We start from the raw sequence: 19,253 nt of genomic DNA on the forward strand, positions 1-19,253 counted from the left end.
GTGAGTGCATGATTCTAGTTTTGGTATACATATGGTACTGTAGGTAGGCATTCCAGCCCAATTTTTAAATTTTGGAAAAATGGACTTTTTATATGCTCAACAGATAGAGTATTGATTGATGATCTCAGAAATATATAGTTTGTTGGGTTGGAATTAACTACTTTGGCATGCACAGTGCTTTAAAACTGAAAAAAAGGTACATTTTTTCTCCGGGGCTCCCCATACATTTTAAAGGGAAAAAGGCACAATTGAATCAGGAAGCCATCTAGCAATCTGGACTGTCTTGAAACTGCAGTTGCTTCTAGCTGCAAGTTTGTACATATGATGAGAGTAACTTCAGATGTTATCGGATCTCAGCGATCTTTGTATGCTGTGTAATGAGCAAATATGTTTCACTTACTGCACACTTCTCAATACAATGGTGCATACCCACAAGCAAGAGGCTATCTCAAGTAAGTAAAAACATCAAGTTAACAACTTATAAAGGTAAACAACTAAAGTGAAAGTGCCACAAAGATGCAACAATACCTAAGGTGGAGTTGTGGTTTGCATTGTTATGCTGACTTTGAAGTGGTTTGTATTTTTTAGGCTGATGACACAGCCATCAGAAAATTGCTCTGGAGCTGAAAATCGCTAACCCGAGCAAAGTAACTACGTACTTTAAAGTAAGCAACAGTGACTACCTTCCACCCGACACTACGTTTTTTTAAGTTTTAAAGTATTCTACATACATTACAAGGCTTGAAAAGATTACAAAACAACACAAAACTTACTTATATGACACGAGCACGACAAAACTAAGATTTTCATGATGATCAGCGTGTGGACAAACCCCATAGCGATTTTCATCCTCATTGGAGCTCGGACTACAGAGCAATCCCAAGTTAAACGCGAGTTGTTGTTTTGTTCCAGGGTTCTATTGGGGAATATACGGAGAATTTTTTTATTAAAAAATCTCGGATACTGGAATGCCTACTGTAGGTCCAAGGGGGGCCAGAGAAGGGCCAGGGGGGGCACAGCACCCCTTGGCCCCCCCTCAGATCCGCCTATGGGTGCAACCCCCAGAAGCTGCAGGATTTTTGCAATTTAAAGGCTTGAAAACAGCCTAAAATTTATTCTAAAAACATGAAAAATGCTAAAAATAACAATGCCAATCTATATTATATATACTGCAACTTTTCCCCAAGACTTTTTAAAAGTTATTTTTTAGCAGGGGGGGCCATGGCCCCCCCTTCATGGCCCCCCCTTCATGGCCCCCCCTTAGAATCGCCTATGCCTACAGCCAGACGAAGAAAGCTGCAGGTCTGAAATTTTTCATGCAAGACTTTATGGCCTAGACCTCTCCAAAGGCCAGGGCCGCCCACAGGGGGGGGGGGGGGGGGGGGGGGGGGGGGCAACTGCGGCATTTTGCCCCGGGCCCCAGCCTGAAAGGGGCCCCAGGAGGCCCCATGAAGGGCCCCCTGAATACCTGTTTAAAAGATCGATATACTCTAATAGAGCAGTCAGATCTAAATACTCTAATAGAGCAGTCACAGTATTCTTCAGAGGAGCAGTGTAGCAAGCTTATAGATAAGGAGATATGGTTGGTGATGGGTAGTTATTGTCATTGCCAGCAGGTTGTGCCTTTTTTTTTTTTTTTTTTTGGTCTTCACCTTACAACTTGGGTCAAGGGCCCCACTTTAACTCTTTGCCCTGGGCCCCTTATTTTCTCTGGGCGGCCCTGCCAAAGGCATAGCAAGAGCAGGAATTTTCTTTGCGGATTTAAAGAAAAATTGCGTCCGAACCGATGGTGGTCGCTTACTCTAATGTTATAATATATTTTTGATCATTGACACATAGATTTAGATTTAATTGCTAGCTACCTATGGTCTGTACGTTTAATCTTCTTCTTTTTGAAGTTGTATAGAATAGGTAGGCCTAAAATAAAGACACTTTTAACAAACCTGCAGGTGAAGTAAACTCGTGCTCAGTTTCTACCCTGCGGAAGTGATTACAGGTGTGATTAGCAATAACTACTGTGACGTCAGGTGTTACCGTTTAAGCCACGCCTATCCACTTCTTTATTCGTTCATCGTGGCTGTCAGGATTTCTACAAATCTTATTCTCTATGATGTGAATTCCACGGGAAAGGAAATTGGTCGTGGTGCTTATGGGAGAGTCTTTGAGATCGACTATCAAGGAACACTGTGCGCCGCAAAGTAGGTACACGAGTTACTACTACAAGATTCACAAGGTGAAGCATTTCGTAAGATCACAACCGACTTTCTTAACGAGTGTCAAATTTGGAGTACCATTCGTCACCCGTGCGTCGTTCAGTTTCTAGGTATTACACTGTGTCACGTGATATATCATACTGATAGCTATACTACTGTACCTGTATAGGTGTGTACTATCCAGCACGTGACCAGTACAAATTACCTGTTATGGTAATGGAGAACATGCAGCACAGCCTGAGGGGTCTGGTGGAGAAGTATGACAGTATACCGTTAAATGTGAAGTTGTGCATCTTGGATGAAGTGTGCCTCGGTCTAAGGTACCTCCATAGTAGGAATCCTACCAATCATACATCGTGACCTCACCCCTAATAACATATTACTGGGGAAGAGTCTTGAAGCCAAGATCACTGACCTGGGTGTTGCTAAAGTGATGCATACTGATAACAAAACTTCAATGACCAAGATCCCAGGTACACCAGATTTTATGCCCCCTGAAGCACTCACTAAAAGGCCATTTTATGGTCCTCCATTAGATATATTCTCCTATGGGGGAGTAATCCTTAATGTCATTACCCAACAGTGGCCTGAACCAACTGACAAGATGCATTTCAATGACAATACTAAGAATTGGGAACTGATATCAGAAGTGCAGAGACGACAGAGCTACATCAACATGCTAACAAGAGGTGCTGAAGACCTGAAGCCATTGGTGATATCCTGTTTGGATGATAATGTGGACAACTGTCCTCCACTAACACAAGTCTCCAAGGAAATCATGATGCTAAAAAATGTGTGTAGTCAACAGGCTGGTCGTGATGGGATCAGTCCCATTGTGTGGTGGGCTGAGATGTCTGGTCAGTCATCATCACAACAACAGGTTAGCACATTGTCAGTAATCAAGACTCACGGTAGTGAGTCGCACGGCCAGTAAAGCAGAAATGCGCGCCGTAGACAATAAATGACGCGACCACTACACGTGAGGATTTTACAGGAATGAACATTGTCAAATTTGGCACGCCTGTAACTTGCCGTCATTTATGCTATCCCTCTGAAACTCTAGAGTTAAACTCATCGTGTCACTATAGTAACTACCACACAAGCAGTGAAGCAATCCACGTTGACTGTTTCGAGATCGAGATTGCTGACATCAAAGGGGAGGTTTTGATTGGTTTTTTTTTGGTTTTTTTTCGCATGCGGTTAGACGCAACCACAAGTGTATTCCCTTGCATTCCTTTGTGCATTCCGAACATTGATTGTCCTGCTATTGCTTCCATATTCTCTCAATCGCCTCAATATTCACATCATCGATTTCACCATACATCATTACCCTACACTCGTAATTTCAGTACCAAACGAAGTTTCAGTCGGCCTAGAGGCCATATACAAAACCCATATTGTTGTTTTTTGCAATACTCACTTCACATGTAGGGCAATGTGTCTTTAAACTGTTCTAAAAGTTTCGTTGAGATTGTTACATATGTTTTCGAGAATGGCTAGTTGTGAAATTTGAAATAGTTGCCCCCACGTAATTTGCTCTTAGGGCATGGCTTAAAGAATTTAATGAATGACACAGAGCACAACTTTGGTTACCAGTTGTTGAAACAAGTTGTAAGTATGTGTATTTAATTAGTGCATGTAGCTAGCCTAAAAGGAAAACCACTAGAATTGTCACCATGCATTTTATAGCACCTCAAAATTATATGGGTACACATGTAGCATAGATTATATATTCCCTACCCGAGATTGGAAACCAAGGCAATTAACACCAATCAACAGTTTCACTCAGTGTTGAATGTGTAACGGCGTAGTGTAACAAAATCCAGTTCGTCAGTAAATCAGGAAGAGACTGTGCAAAGGAACATCAAGACTCTCAGTGATGGATGATGAACGTGAGCTACGTTACCATGTATATAGCGCCCACAGGTCATGCAACAATGGATTTGTAGCCCTCACCCACCTGAGCTGGTGCTTAACTTGCATTACTCACCAGGCCTTCCACTGAACAGCTAGTTATTCAGTGAGTGCACTCATTAGCCACATATGCGATATGTATTCTGTATACTGCATCTATGTATAGTTACACTTTCAGGACTTTTATTATTGCTGATCTGTAGGTAATCTTACCTTATTAATTGTACATCAGCATTGTTTCATTACTTTCCTTCCTTGTTGGTGAAATAGAAATTTACAGTGGATCACGCTGTACAGCATGACACATCACTGCAAGCTTCGCATCTTTTATTGTAATTGCTAACAACATCTTATTGAACTACCGACATTCTTTTGCAGCTTGGAATGATCACTGAGATAATATGAAGGCACTTCTGTATGTTGTGTTATGCTGCTAATATGTGTATAAAATACTGTGCAGAGAATTGAACACAATAAGCATGAATTATGTAGGTTTCCTAGACTAGATGACTTGACCCTCAGCATTTGTTGGCATTTTCTAAAATGCAGCCATGGGCCCATGACTCATTATGATTTGGTACAGTTTTGAAGCATCAATTGATCGATGTGAGTTGTACCTGCTGCACAAATGCAGTGACAGTCAGATCCTGCATGGCTGCTATCAGTTGAATGTTAGAGGGCTGCCAAGTGTATAGAAAAGCAGTGCCACTGTAACTACCTGTATGTACAAACAGGAGAAAAAAGGTATAGTTAGGACTGATACACTAGACAATGGACACCAGACCCATTTTAAAGACACAATATGCAGTATGTCTCCAGCATATGCAACAGTTGAAAATTATTTTGGTTTGCAAGTGTTCAGTTAGCCATAGCAAAGAATACACAATGGCTGAAGAGATCATGTGGCAAAGGATTTATAGCTATGCATATGACAAGAAGTAACTAACATCAAACCATTAGTAGAATTGTCACACATAAAATCATATCTTAATCATAAATTACAACATTTTTACATCAAACAATTGTATTCCTTATACATGTATAACACTGCCCAGTAACTATCTGTCATCTAGACAGTATAGTCACTTCAATAGAAACCAATAGTTACAAGCTGCCAGCAGCAAACCCATACCACAATTCAGTAACCTTATATTATTTACACAAAATAGCTGCAGTCATAGTCTATAGGTCGGTGGTTCCAGCAACAATCATCCTTTTCTCGAATATTTATGCTTACAAAGAAAGTGTATAACTTCACATATAAGACTGCTATGGTCCTATGAGATCTTTGTGAAGATTACTTTAATTGGTGCATTGATGAGACAATGTCAGGGCCGTAGCCAGACTTATATCTGGGTAGGTTCTTTAGAAGAAAAGTGGACCTTTTTATATGACATGATTCAGGTTATAAAACTAGGGGGGTCTGGGGGCATGCCCCCCCAGGAAATTTTTTGAAAATAGATGCTAAAAGGTTGAATTTAGTGGCATTTTAGTCAATAAAAATAACAAATTTTTGGTAAGCTGAAGACCAGCTGTATGGATGATATCTGGAAAAATCTCTACTGCTACTGTAATTATACACATGCATGTACCTAAATATAATATATTGGAATGTCACAGTGAATAAGAATGGGAAAGATTGAGCACTTTCCCATGAGGAAGTGGAGAAGAACAAAGGGTGTCTTAAACAATGAAATTTACACATTGCATGGAGTTTATTTTATTATTTATTTATTTTAACTGCTTTTTAATGCAGGCAAGGCCTGCATTAAAAGTCTGTGGGAAACTGGTGCCCACAGCCAGAAAAAGTATACGTACAGCTTACATTTAAAGTTGAATGTATAAAATTACAATCAAATTTAAGTTAGCTGGCTAAAGTTATTACATACATTTTATATGTATTTAATAATAAACTTACTTACATAAGTACTTATTTTAAAAGAGAGAGCAAGAAAAAAATTATTAATTACTGCTGAAGTTTGGTGGGCAGGGAGACTTGGAGCAGGTACTACAAGGGCAAACAAAGTGCAGACTGTGAGGATTGTCAGAGTCAAAATTGTTTATAAAATACTGCCAGAAGATCTTGAGTAACTGTGATTTAATGGTGGAAAAAGGTTGATTTAAGTCAAGTACTGGTAGACTGTTGTAAGTTCTTGGTAATCTGTTGAAGTTACCTTTGTTTGTTGGATGATGTAAAATTGTGTTGAAGCTTGTTGCTGGTAGAGGATCTGGTAGGATTGCGGCAAAAGTTGACATAGTTACTGATATTGAAATGATTAGATGATGGATGCTGGATTGATTTTAGTTGAAGCATGGATGCAATTCGTGGGCTCTGCATGGAGGAGCTTGTTCACCATAATCTTATATTTTAATGAAAGCTTGGTTTAGACAATCTACATGTAAATTTAATAGCTTTTAAAAGAAATGTAATTGTGACTGTTCTATTAGAGTGACTGTTCTATTAGAGTATCTCTATCTTGCATTGCATTTAATACAAGCACTGAATTAGTTACTCGGAGCACTTAATTTAGCTTCTTATTAGTAGTACTGTAGCTAATGGACTTTTGCTCCTGAAAATTTGGACTTGTATACTAAAATTGTGGACCTTTTTTTCCAAGAGGGCAGTTCTTCAGAACCCCCCCCCCCCCCTGCAGAACGACGCGAAATTGATTTAGCTGTTACTTGGGATAATTTACAGCGGATTTGGACACTTCCTCAGAGCTCTAAAACCTCCAAACTTTCAGGGTACGATAAATGAGCCTTACGGAAACACTCACGGTACGGCATACTTTTCAAGAATTCTGCAATCGACTGTACAGGAATTCCTCCGGTTTCCAATCCCGGGTAGGGAATATATAATCTATGCATGTAGTTACCAATGGCGGATCCAGGATGGGGCATTTGGGCCCACCCTTCCCACTGACCTTGTGGAGGAGCCAGCCATACTTCTAGTAAATACTAAGGCCAAGATCAGTTAATGAACTCATGAAAATATGCATATTTAATAGTATTTATTACAAATTCACCTAAACCAAAGCGAACCAAAGTCAAACTAGCTGTGAAATAGTCAATCAGCACCTTCGTTCGTACTAAGCGCATCTAAAAATAATTATTGTATTGCTGTTATTAAGACATTCAGAGCCTTTTAAACAGCTTTTAACCATCTGCAAAGGCCAAAATGGCAAAAATCAACAGTGAGACACTACTAAGAGGTGATTATTTGCTGCTTCAAAAATGCAGCAACTAACAAGAGAATCTGCTCTCCCCAACCACCTACCAACTTAGCCTGTTTGTGCCCCTCCCCTCCCCTTGCCAGCTCCTGGATCCGCCCCTGGTTACAACTTACAGAGGACACATGAATACCCAACAGTTTTCACAATAAAAGTAAGAATTGTACAATATAACGACTGTGATTTCTCCAGTGGCCCACCATGGTAGCAGGCCAGCATATTCATCCAAACACAGATGAGTAAGTGCACTGACAATGAGTTGGTATGACTCCATTTGTAGAATCCAGATGAGTGGGTGTGGCTCCAGTATGCCTAAACAGTTAACACACATTCTTGTTATAAATATGTACTAGAGTTGCAACAATATAATATTTAAGTACAATGATACATAGTTTCCATTGCATCACTATCAAACGACACTAAGGCCATACCTATTGGATTTTATGTTGCATGGGCCCGACCGACTCTTTTTTCATGACCTGAAATGATAATGATAATCACGTGATATAGGATCACGTGTGCCAAGATCGTCAATCTCGTGTATGTGTGCTAGTGAAAATCAGCTATTGGGATAACTCCTCTGGGGATTAAACTCTTTAAAAGGTCAAGCTTTAATGGTGAAGATACTCCAAACGAAGTAGTTCTTAGTACTCAAGAGGTTTGTTTCATTATACAGTAATACATTATGGTGCTGCAGAACACCCTATATGATTCATGCAACAATTTTTTGTAGTTGTTGCTCTTTTTGTATGGTAAATTTCACCATAATACTTGAATTTTCTAATTATTATTATCATTATCAAATCGACCTACCTACCCAAATTTTCTGAGGTTTTGCCCGTGCAACATAAGATCCAGTAGGTATGGCCTAAGTGGAGGATATTGTTGCATCTCTAGTATGTACACTCCATCATACAATCAAGGAAACCTGTCTTAATGGCAACCAGTATAGAAAGACAACCTGTCTTGAAAAGCCAATTCCAAAGTGAGAATTTATACACTGCTACTTGCTTATTGAGTGAAGGTGGTAATAGACAAGCTCCACTGTAATTTATTCACATGATCTGATCCTGTACCTTCTGTCAGTGGATGAGATCCACTTGGCCAGGACAAAATGTGACCCAAATGTCCTGACTCAACCCACTTACCAAGGGCGTAGGCAGGGGGGGTTCGGATGGTTCAGACGAACCCCCCCTTTCAGGGGCAGAATTTAAAAAAAATTAAAAATCACACCAAATCTTACAGCACTGGAGCTCTCCGGTAGCTACTTGCCCAATGGTACTCCTCTGTATTACTCTTGAGGGTCACATCACATTAATGCTGAACCATATCATTGCATCACGTGATCAATTGCGCACATGATGCATGGTTGAAATGGTGTGAGTGAAATGGCGAAGGACTGTTCAATGGTTTATTACAAGGCAGCAGCTGCTAAACTCAAGTGGTTGTGTTATACATGTGTCAGGTTAGCACAAACTGTGAATTGTTGATGTGTATGTATATTTGGTAAATGTTGTGGGCACATGATGTCTTGAACATATTGGAGTACAAGCCATGTCTGAAGTTATTGACCATCAACAGGAGGACCGGCCGAGAATAATATAAAGCTGGAAAGAAATATTGCTGACTAAAAAGGGATTAGAGTGTGGAGGGCTTCCGTGTGCTAGGAAATTGAAGTTGGCTGTCAGTATGCTGTCTGGAAGTGAAGATTAGTTAGTTTTACAATAGGTTTATAGTTTCTATAAGCTGCATAAACAGCTGGTGTAGGTTTTAGCTAGTTTGATGCACAAACAGTGCCTTTTAATGTTACTGCCTAAGGGCACATTTTGTGTATTCATCATTTTTGTTCAAACATGGTGTAGGGGAAGCACCCAGGCTTTCCCCTTAAGACATTCCTCTTTAAATACGAACCCCCTTCAAAAAAATCCTGGCTACACCCCTGCTTACTACCCAGTGGCACAATGGAATTTGGTACTTATAAAGGAGAATATAATAGAAGGGGTCAGTGGAAAAAGGAGACATGTGCCATTTTAGATTTTCCATTTTCTAAAAATTAGAGTGGCTTGGTTTAACCATGTGAATAATATTGTCACCAAGTAAACAACAGAGTTTAAAAGTTCATGGCAGTCTCAATATAACTTTTAGCAAATATTACAAAAATTCTATTATGTCCCAAAATTCTGCTTAACGTCCATTACATGGTCACCTAATCTTTCAAATGGCACTTGACCTCTTTTGCTGCTGGCCCCTTCAATTATGTTTATTTCTAAGATGTGTGGACACATTACAACATGTGCATAAAAGAAATGCTATGTACCGTTTTAGCATTCCAAATCACATTATGCACAGACCAGTCAACAATACTGCGTAGTGCCTATTAGTAAACCTGAAGAGGAAAAGTTACGAAAAGTAAAAATGCGTATAAGTATGTACGGTTAACAATGGTGAACAATATACACTGAAACCTTACTCAGGTCACTTTATGGCCAACCTTGTGGCAGATTGCTCTGTATACAAATTGATATATTCAGGTTTTGATAACGTAGCGCCTTGTGACATAAATACTCATGATGCTACCATATATACTTGAGTAAATCAAGTAGGTACAGTAAGATGGTTACTTTTGGGCCAAAATTTCTTGGCTTAATAAGCAGGTAGCTGCTTTAGCAAGGCACTGATTTAACCATATAGATGTCTCACAGGAGAATTTAAAAGTTGGCTTTCTTAGAGAGGCGACCTTCTGTACAAGTGGCCACCAAGGCAGGTCCACTGTGGATAAAAGCCAGGAATTAGATATTTGGCATTTCATGTGTTGAAAGCATTCCATGGCTTCTGGTAGTCTGAAATCTCACCAGTTTACTCAGGCAGTGTTGTGGTCACCACTAAACCACTGGAATGCTGTGTTTTTGTCTTATGCTTGAACTGAAACGGATATGCTAAAATATATATCCTATGGATAATGACTTCATCACTTTCTTCATCAGGGGCTTATAAGGACCAAAAGTGAAAATTCTTACACTTTGGCCAACTTGGAAATGTCCCATTAACCTACGTCAGGACACAGGAGCAGTGCCTTTGGCACTCTAACAGATTGGTTGCCCCCTTGCTTCCAGCACTCACTGTCTCACACGCTGTCGCACACTAAATCCATCTCTATAGCCAGTTAAGCTGCATTGCAGATGCTTCTTACCAATTGCTTAAGGCTGCAAACTGCAGCCACCTCCTTAATACGCTAGGTCAGAAAATTTTGTCCCTACAATAATGACCAGTTTTCACTGTACTATTAGTGAAGGATTAATTATCAAGATACTGAGATACACATACGCTACAAAGTTATCTCCGGACAACCTCCAAATATAGCAGTAAAATTTTCACCCTGATCCAATGTCTAATAATTGTACCCATCATGATAGAAATTCCACTGTACAAAATACATGTCAGGGCTTAAAGGGGGGCTAGTTGTGGCCTAAAGCTAGTTGTAAATGACTTTAGGCAAGTTGTAAATGGTGATTTGGCTAGTCATAAAAGTCAGACTAACTAGCAAGCTGCACCACAGAAAAGAATAAAGTCAAAAATTACATACTTGTGCTGTGCATGTTTACAGGGATTTGACTAAAAGTACCTCAAGATCCAGTCTTAAGATTACTATTTTCAAAAAATTTATACTTGTGGTCTACTAAAACTGCAACTTATAGTTATGGTCATTTTCACAGCCACTATTGATATACAATAATTGCCTTAAAATCTTATTAAACAATAGTTTGATCTAAAAAATTGGCTTGTACGTTACTGTAAATTTGTTTTTAGTTCCAGGTCTCAGTCACTTATCTCAAATTGCTTCCAGATTCAATCTTGCCACATTATTATGTTTCAACTAGGTAAACTATGCTCCCACACTCCTCTGAAATCCCCGCTTCATTCAATCATTCCCTTCACTAACATTTTGCTACATAACAACTTAGAGCACAATTGCAAATGTAACAAAAGAAAATTGTTTATATGTACTACTCTCTTCCCTCCCCCGCTAGTTGTAAAAAATAGTTTTTAGCTCGTTTTTTTAGCCACTGATACATGTTATTGTGGTATGCGCTAATTATGCCTTTTACAATTAAGTTTTCCAACAAAATGCATGTACAGTTAAACTCACCAATATTGTCAATCTCTTCAACACAAAAAGACAACCTTCAGGCGATGAGACAACAGTTCTGGTACGCTTATTTATTTGTAATATAAATTTTAAAGGTGTTTATTTACAATAGGACATAATTACGCACCTCTCTATTGTCTCTGGACATACTCACCATTTCTCTACCATTCTCATTTCATTTTCACAAGAGCTGTGTAGTATTGTATTGTGTAGTTAAAATGCTAGCTACTTACAGACTTTATAATATAAAAATATAGCACTTGTAGAAACGTGACTGTTGTATTAGAGTGATTGACTGCTCTATTAGAGTATCTCGATCTATTTCAAGCATTGACTAATTAAGACAGAGAAGCCATGCCCCTGCCCATATCAGTACGAGAAATTGTAACTATGCTGTAACTTTGATTGCTGTATTAGAGCTGTTTTGTGACTGCTCTATTAGAGTATCTTGATCGTTTTAATGCTGGGCAGCCGTGAAGGTAAAGTGTTACTAAGGGTTTACTAGTTAAAATGGATGTTAGTTGACTGCAGTTGCATGCCACTAAAATTACGGTTGTATTTTAATATTCTGTCACTGTAATCTAAATTAAAAGGGGTTTCTGTATGTCAAAACCATGGAAACCCACCTACTGTTTTCAACAGTGAGAGTATGCTTATTCTATGTAACAAAAAGGTTTGAAATTCCATCCATAACAGCTTATAGCTGTAAAAAAAATGCACATCCAAGTAAAGCAGAGTTAACTGCGACAAAAAGTGATGATATCATAGTGCGGCCATGTGTAAGGTATGCAAGTTGTAAACATTAATCAGATATGACAAAGGAAAGGCGGCCAAACTCAAAGTATTTATTGCTATCAGAGAATCTATACACTTTGCTTTCTTGAGAGTCAAATTTGAGTGGCATTTATGGAGATGCTCACACACTTATAGACTAACAGCATCACATAGTTATCATTAATACTTTAACAATAATATTGTATTATCTGATTAATATTTACAACTTGCATACCTCACACATGACCACACTATGATATCATCACTTTTTGTCGCAGTTAACTCTGCTTTACTTGGACACGCACTTTTTTTACAGCTATAAGCTGTTTTGGATGGGATTGGATTTACTAAAAACTAAGATAACCAAATTGATCTAATAGTTGAGTCTTGAAGTATCACGTTCACCGTCAGTGAAGACGTGGATTCGTAGCTGGGTATAGGTTTTCCTTTCTTCCTTTCTGGCAAAGACAAAGATGAAAACTGTTAACAAACATCACTAACATTCTACTTTCCTATAAAATGTCTCATAAATTATTTAAAGTATAGCTACCGCATCTAAACAATTGTGACCGGATTTGCGAAAAGGAGTCTTCCACTTATATCCAATTCTATAGACCATAGCTTAGTGTTTAAATAATCTTTCAAGGCATACACATGTATATATTGGTACTCACTGCTGACTAAATGTAGGTTTTTCCAATCTGAAGTTATGGATTACCAAAGTTGGTAAATTGGATGTGTAAATCTGGTCACAATTTTCTTTAAATACCATGATACCCATATTTGCACCATTGTTCATTTGGAACTGGCCAGGGTGTTTAAGCCAGTTTATACAGTTAAAATTTTTGTGATTACCCCCAGTAAATGGAGTGGTCACAGAATTCACTGCAATAGACAGTGCTGGATCTCTTGTTAGAACATAAGACAACACACAGAAATTCGGCATGCATACATTAGGCCACCTATTGTTAATCAGATCAGGAAAGTTATTCATTGCAATTGTTAACTAGTGTTGGTTGAATGTTCTAGTGGAGTAAATCGATCTTTTAATAATCGTTATCCTGCTAATTCAGTAACTTATTGATAAGTAAAGGATTAAACGACATTAAGGTGGGACTTTGCATATATAGCAAGTTAGTTTATAGTTTCAATATGGTTGGTTATGATTGCAGGATATAGTTTGATTAGCTATTGCATCATGTTTAAGGCATAACTATTCCACTCTGGATAGTAACATTTCAATATTGTTTGTGATGGAAGTTAAATATTGTGTGTAGAGGTGGATGTATCACACAAAAAACACCTAGGCTGTGAAAAAATGGTGTGGCCTTAAAAAGCCTGGGTGAAAAAAGTTGTGAAATCAAAGGTGGCAGCCAAGAAATGGCTGCAATGATGTTAATGCTAATAAATTTTAACAATGCACACAACCATTATTATCATTCCAGTCATTTCTTGGCCACCACCTTTGATTTCACAACTTTTTTTTACCCAGGCTTTTTAAGGCCACACCATTTTTTCACAGCTTGGCTGTTTTTGTGTGGATTTAACTTCTTTTTGTACTTTATGAGGCCCCAAAACCAGCCTATGGCTGACTTTGAGGTTTGTTTTTACTCACATTTCTTCTTTTCTATGCACACACAATGATGATTATATTGAAGACAGACTTATAAATGTATTGCATTGCATGAGATTTACTTCATTGTAATACTCTAATAGAGTGCATATTTTTTGAGGGATTCTAATAGAACATACATAGAATGTTCTAGAACAATCTAGTACTTCTATTGGTAGATCTATGAAATTACAAACATTTGATTATAAGCAGATTTAAACTAAAAATTTCATTTATAAAGCAGAAATCAAGTGAGGTGATCAGCCAAGGTAGCAGTGGTTCAGTGGTTAAGGATGCAGGTGTTAGGTGTAGAGGTCCCTAGTTTGAACTTGGTAAATCTTCAATTGTGGGAGTTGCTGCTTTAAATCCTTTGGTCCCTTGCTGAAGATGTTTTCCGCCCTTGTTTTTAACACGAGGATTAACACTGTTATAGGGAACGTCCCTCCCAGGATGGTGGAGCCTAGTTACTGCAACTTCTTTAAGTGAGGTTGAGGTGTTGAATAGTCTTTGTTCGAGATAAATTGTGACCAGATTTTACAAAACTGATCCAAATTGCACATCAGGCAAAATCAAACTAACACCTCCAGTGGATAGTTACACTATTGTACTAGTAGTTTTGACCACTCAAACTACTCGAGGCTGGTTTCAACAGACATATTTTCTGGGTGGTGTGTAGAGCTCGAGTGGCGGTTTTAGGCCTTGTGAAGGACCTGGCTTGGCAAGAACCAGTGGTTTACTGGTGGACAGCCTGATAATGTTGGCCAGACGTTTTTCTGTGGATTTTGCTACATATCAGCCAGTAAGGAGCCAGCACAGCCCTGTAATCTCGTCTCTGGACTCCAATCGTGGTCTGCCTCCATTTTGAGGTCTATCCCTCAGATTTCCTATCTTATTTGGTGGGAAACTCTACAAGCAGCTACAAGTACTGGAAGTGGCCTGAAAGGTAACAGATTGATGCATCTTTTGTGTAAATTTCATATGCGTGCTTGCTATCCTTGGAGAGTTATGCTGGTTTGAATTCTTTAAAACCGTTTATCTCAAAACTTCTAATGTGCGATTTGGATCATTTTTCTAAAATCTAGTCACAATTGGAGAAATTCCAGTTACGACGCGTAGTTTGAAGTGTAACCATCCTGAACACAACACCCCTCCCCAGCAGAAAAATAGTCGAATTACTCAGAAGTACAGGAGTTAGATGACAGCATAACTTGTGACTACGTATGTGACAGATGTACTGACAATGTAAAGAACCTTATTCAATGCGAGTGTTGTGAGATGTGGTTATGTAGCAAGTGTGAGAAGGTACCATCTAAAGTGATCCACTGTGTAGGACAACACAGTGAGTTAAGAGTACATTGGTTCTGTAAACTCTGTGACAAGTTCAGACTTATACCACATGTCCAATTCATTTACCAAGGAAATTACGAGTTGTGTTAATGACACAGTTGTCAAGTCTCTAAACAAGATGGTTGAAGATATAGCTAAGACATTAAATGAGACCCAAAGCTCTTTCTCAAACCTTTGTAAGATCCTAGAGAATAAGGCAACGGCTCCATCACCCGCTAGTGCTATGATGGAAGTTGGTAATGAAGATGAAGAAAGTGGCGTTGCATCTAAACCTGAGTCGTATTCATCTGTTGTAAATAACCAAGTTGTAAGTATTGTTAGTGAAATTAGCGATTGAGACAGGAGAAGATGTAATCTTATGGTTCATAACCTTCCCGAACCTGTACAATCTTCTGTTCAATCTGCTGACACCAAAACAATTGAGGAATTAATAAAAGACAAGTTATCAGTCTCCGATGCTAAGATTTGCAAAGTATTAAGGCTTGGCAAACATAGCCCCACAATCTATCTTAGTTGTAGTTGATGATGAAAAGACAAAATGGATTTGTTTAAAACGTGCACCTAGACTCAAGAATGATCCTACTTTCCAAAAGGTTTATTTATCTCCTGACTTGACCCTGCAAGAAAGGAAAAAGAATAAGAAGCTTTACACTGAACTTAAAAGTTGTAGAGACAAGGGTGAAAAAGATATTGTAATTAGACGTGGCTGTATTGTGAAGAGGAGAGATACAAAGAACCAGCAGACCATCTTGGACTTTTAGTTGTATTGTATTTGATTATTGCAGAATCGTCATTGTATGATGGAGCAATTTACAATTAAATAAATAATTTTTTTTGACATTTATATTTTGTACACCTTCTTTACCTCATGGGGAATGCTCTATTAGAGTATTTCGATCCCATGAATATACACTTGCTTGATTTTTGCTTATAAATTTGTCGCTGTAACTTTATTGATATTCAAACTATCAAAAGGCACTGCTACGATGATCAGCTTATCTACACATCACTATACTTGGTTTACCCTGTAGCCGTGACAGAAGTTTGATCTTTTTATGTGAATAAACACTCATAACTCCTTAGATATTCATCAGATTCACAGCAAACTTGGTACATGAATCCACCTTAACATGCTTTTCATTTGTGTGAAAGATCAAGGCAATCGAGTTGCAAATTTGCATTTTATAGCAACTTTTGAAAATGTGCAAAATAAATCATAGCCCTGTACAGGATAAAAAGAAAAAAACGAAGAAATTAAAAAGAAACTTTGAACGCCCATATCTTGCAACTGGCTGCTGCAAATTTAATCAAATTTGCTGCATAGCCTACCCTACCTGGTGGATAGCTATAATGAAAAAATGGTGTGCTTTGGAGAAGGGGCCATGGAGCTATGCACACATGAAAAAGCTGTTTTCTTTCTTCCTGTCAATATACTCACGGTGTGGTACACCAGCTTTCTTAGCCACATAACACACTACTGTGTGTCTTGATATAACTATAAGGTAAAGTCCTTGCTGCTTTAAAAATGCAAATAATATTAGTCTTTATCCGCATGATTCCACCCACAATTGAGTTCACTGAGATGTGTGCATCAATTATGCTTTAAAGCTTTAAATAAATAAGTATCCTGCTGCATTTATATAATAAATATAACTTCAGACCTCACACATAGGCTTGTGCCATTACACAACCATGATAGGCTAGCAAAAGCATTGAGCATTATGTCAGCATAATAGGATAATTTTCAAGAAAAATGCACAATGAACATGCCAAAAATACAGCAAAACATGACCACACTACTGCATTTCATATCAAGAAAATGTGCAATGTTATTAGTATTATTGTTTATTCACACTATCAGGATACTCTAATAGAGCAGTCACCTAGCTATTATAATACAGGAGTCAGTAAAGGCTGATATACTCGAATAAAACAGTCAACTCTAAACCATAACCATAATTTTGAGCACAGTAGACTGGATATTTTAGCACTGCTCAAAACCATAATAGGCTATTTTCAATGCATAATTGGCTCAAGTCTACTCACACGTATTATGATGTTAACCAGTCATAGCGTGACTTTGTTACTGTACAGGTGACTTCACTGACAACCCAACTGGAGGAGATGACTATAAGTAGCAAGGAGCTGAGAAGAGAGAATGATATCCTGCAGATTCATAATGACGGTTTGAAGGTGGAGGTTGATAGTCTGAAGGAGGAGGTTGATGGTCTGAAGGTGGAGAATAACAGTCTGAAGGAGGAGGTTGATGGTCTGAAAGTGGAGGTTGATGGTCTGAAGGTGGAGAATAGTGGTCTGAAGGAGGAGGTTGATGGTCTGAAGGTGAAAAAGTGTGGTTTAAATGCTGGGGTTGATGCATTAAAATTGGAAAATAATGGTCTTAATATGGAGAACACTAGACTGAAGACAAAAGTCAAGAATGAAGCTACTCAATTGAAAGTTAATAAGCGATATGTACAGGTTAGCCATTGTTTGGTTGCAACTTGAATAAATACACATACACACATAATGTGTTTGCTTGGTTAAACGCTGTGGTGTATATTACCTTAGTTCTAAAAATCGATGTGGCGACTATTGAATTTAACCACCATTTGATGGTCGAAAATGATTTTGCAACCCATATTTTCAAAATCAATCATTGTACCATTTGAGTGCGGCTATTATTGAAGGTACAGCAGCATTTAATCAAGTAAATATGGTATGTGACCAAATTTTTGAAAATCGTCAATCTATGTACCAGAGTTCATAATACAAAAATGGAGCTCTGGACGCATACACCAGTGAAGTTCACTTTTCACCATGAATGGATAGCCACACCAGTACACTACACATTTACACCACAGCCATGCCAATCTACCATTCCGCTAATTTGCTTAGGCTGCTTTTCACTAGTTGATTTCTAGAGACATGGACAGCCTTGGACAGTTGCCCAGGTATTTTCTACATGTATTTCTTCATTTTCAGTGGCACAGGTAGTCTTGAGAGCCCAATATTAAGGCTGGATGACCTACTTGGCCTTTTTCTACTAATATACCAATTTTGCACCTACCACCACCACCCAAAGCAAGCAAGCTATTGATATAGCCATGATTTTGAGCAACTTTTTTTCATGACGGTATTTGTAACACAAGCACATCACCATGGACTAAACACTATACATTCACAGTGATTCATAGCTTTTTCAGGATTAAAATGTTTAAAATCGTGTGTCTCACATGTGCATAGGTCAGCGATTTTATAAAATTAGGTTAAATATACATATTTTGCTATTTTTGAATCCTTATAAATACTTTGTAAATCATGAATACATGGTTATCTTGCATGAATATAGTCAAACCTCATAAAATTTTAGTATCCACCGCTTTACTAAGACCACTCATTATAGTGGTCATGTCAAATAGTTGCAAAAGAGTTTAATGACCTTGTAAATAAGGCTACTTTATGCTGAAGTCATTATTGTGGTTCAGTTAAGGATCTTTTCTCTATTGTTTACTTAAAATATAAGATATATAATTTCCCTCATACTGTGAGTATTGGGATCTTACACACACACACACACACACGCACACGCACACACGCACACACACGCACACACACGCACGCACACACACACACGCACACACACACACACACACACACGCACGCACACACACACACACGCACGCACGCACACTCAAATTTATCAACTTTCACAATTCATGGCTTTACATAGATACTGTATATATTGACTTGAAGTTTGTTTAGCAGTAAGCGACAACATAGCTTGATGTAAGTAGAACATTTCAGACTTGTATGTTTACATAATTAGTGTGTGTGTGTGTGTGCGTGCGTGCGTGCGTGCGTGCGTGCGTGCATGCGTGTGTGTGTGGAAGACCACTTTTGCAAATCCAGTCACATATTGTCCATACTGATGTTGTACACTGGCTTCTATAGCACACTACATCAATGGCTGATTAGCCACTTCCTGTTCATCCTCAGTCTAAACAACAAGGAACCTC

General features: G+C 38.4%; 1 protein-coding gene and 1 long non-coding RNA gene across 2 annotated transcripts; both read left to right on the forward strand.

Moving 5' to 3' along the window:
- Window positions 1–2,041: 2,041 nt before the first annotated feature.
- LOC136268320 (uncharacterized) lies at window positions 2,042–2,875 on the forward strand. The gene is made up of 3 exons (XR_010706979.1): window positions 2,042–2,323; window positions 2,383–2,686; window positions 2,750–2,875. It is a non-coding gene; the product is annotated as an uncharacterized lncRNA (long non-coding RNA).
- Window positions 2,876–2,889: 14 nt separating this feature from the next.
- Window positions 2,890–17,811, forward strand: LOC136236853 (testis-specific gene 10 protein-like). Its single transcript, XM_066027084.1, has 6 exons — window positions 2,890–3,124; window positions 14,973–15,072; window positions 15,120–15,229; window positions 15,336–15,544; window positions 17,332–17,715; window positions 17,806–17,811. Exons 1-6 carry the CDS (start codon window positions 2,890–2,892, stop codon window positions 17,809–17,811), a joined length of 1,044 nt encoding a protein of 347 aa, XP_065883156.1.
- Window positions 17,812–19,253: the final 1,442 nt, after the last annotated feature.

This window comes from Dysidea avara, chromosome 10 (assembly GCF_963678975.1).
Source record: "Dysidea avara chromosome 10, odDysAvar1.4, whole genome shotgun sequence".
In the NCBI taxonomy this organism is placed as follows: Eukaryota; Metazoa; Porifera; class Demospongiae; order Dictyoceratida; family Dysideidae; genus Dysidea; species Dysidea avara.

Coding starts and splice junctions, on each gene's coding strand:
- LOC136236853 (XM_066027084.1), top strand. CDS start 2,890: ATGCTAACAAGAGGTGCTGAAGACCTGAAGCCATTGGTGATATCCTGT. Junction 15,073..15,119: donor AATAGTCGAATTACTCAGAA/GTACAGGAGTTA, acceptor CGTATGTGACAG/ATGTACTGACAATGTAAAGA. Junction 15,230..15,335: donor CCACTGTGTAGGACAACACA/GTGAGTTAAGAG, acceptor TTAATGACACAG/TTGTCAAGTCTCTAAACAAG.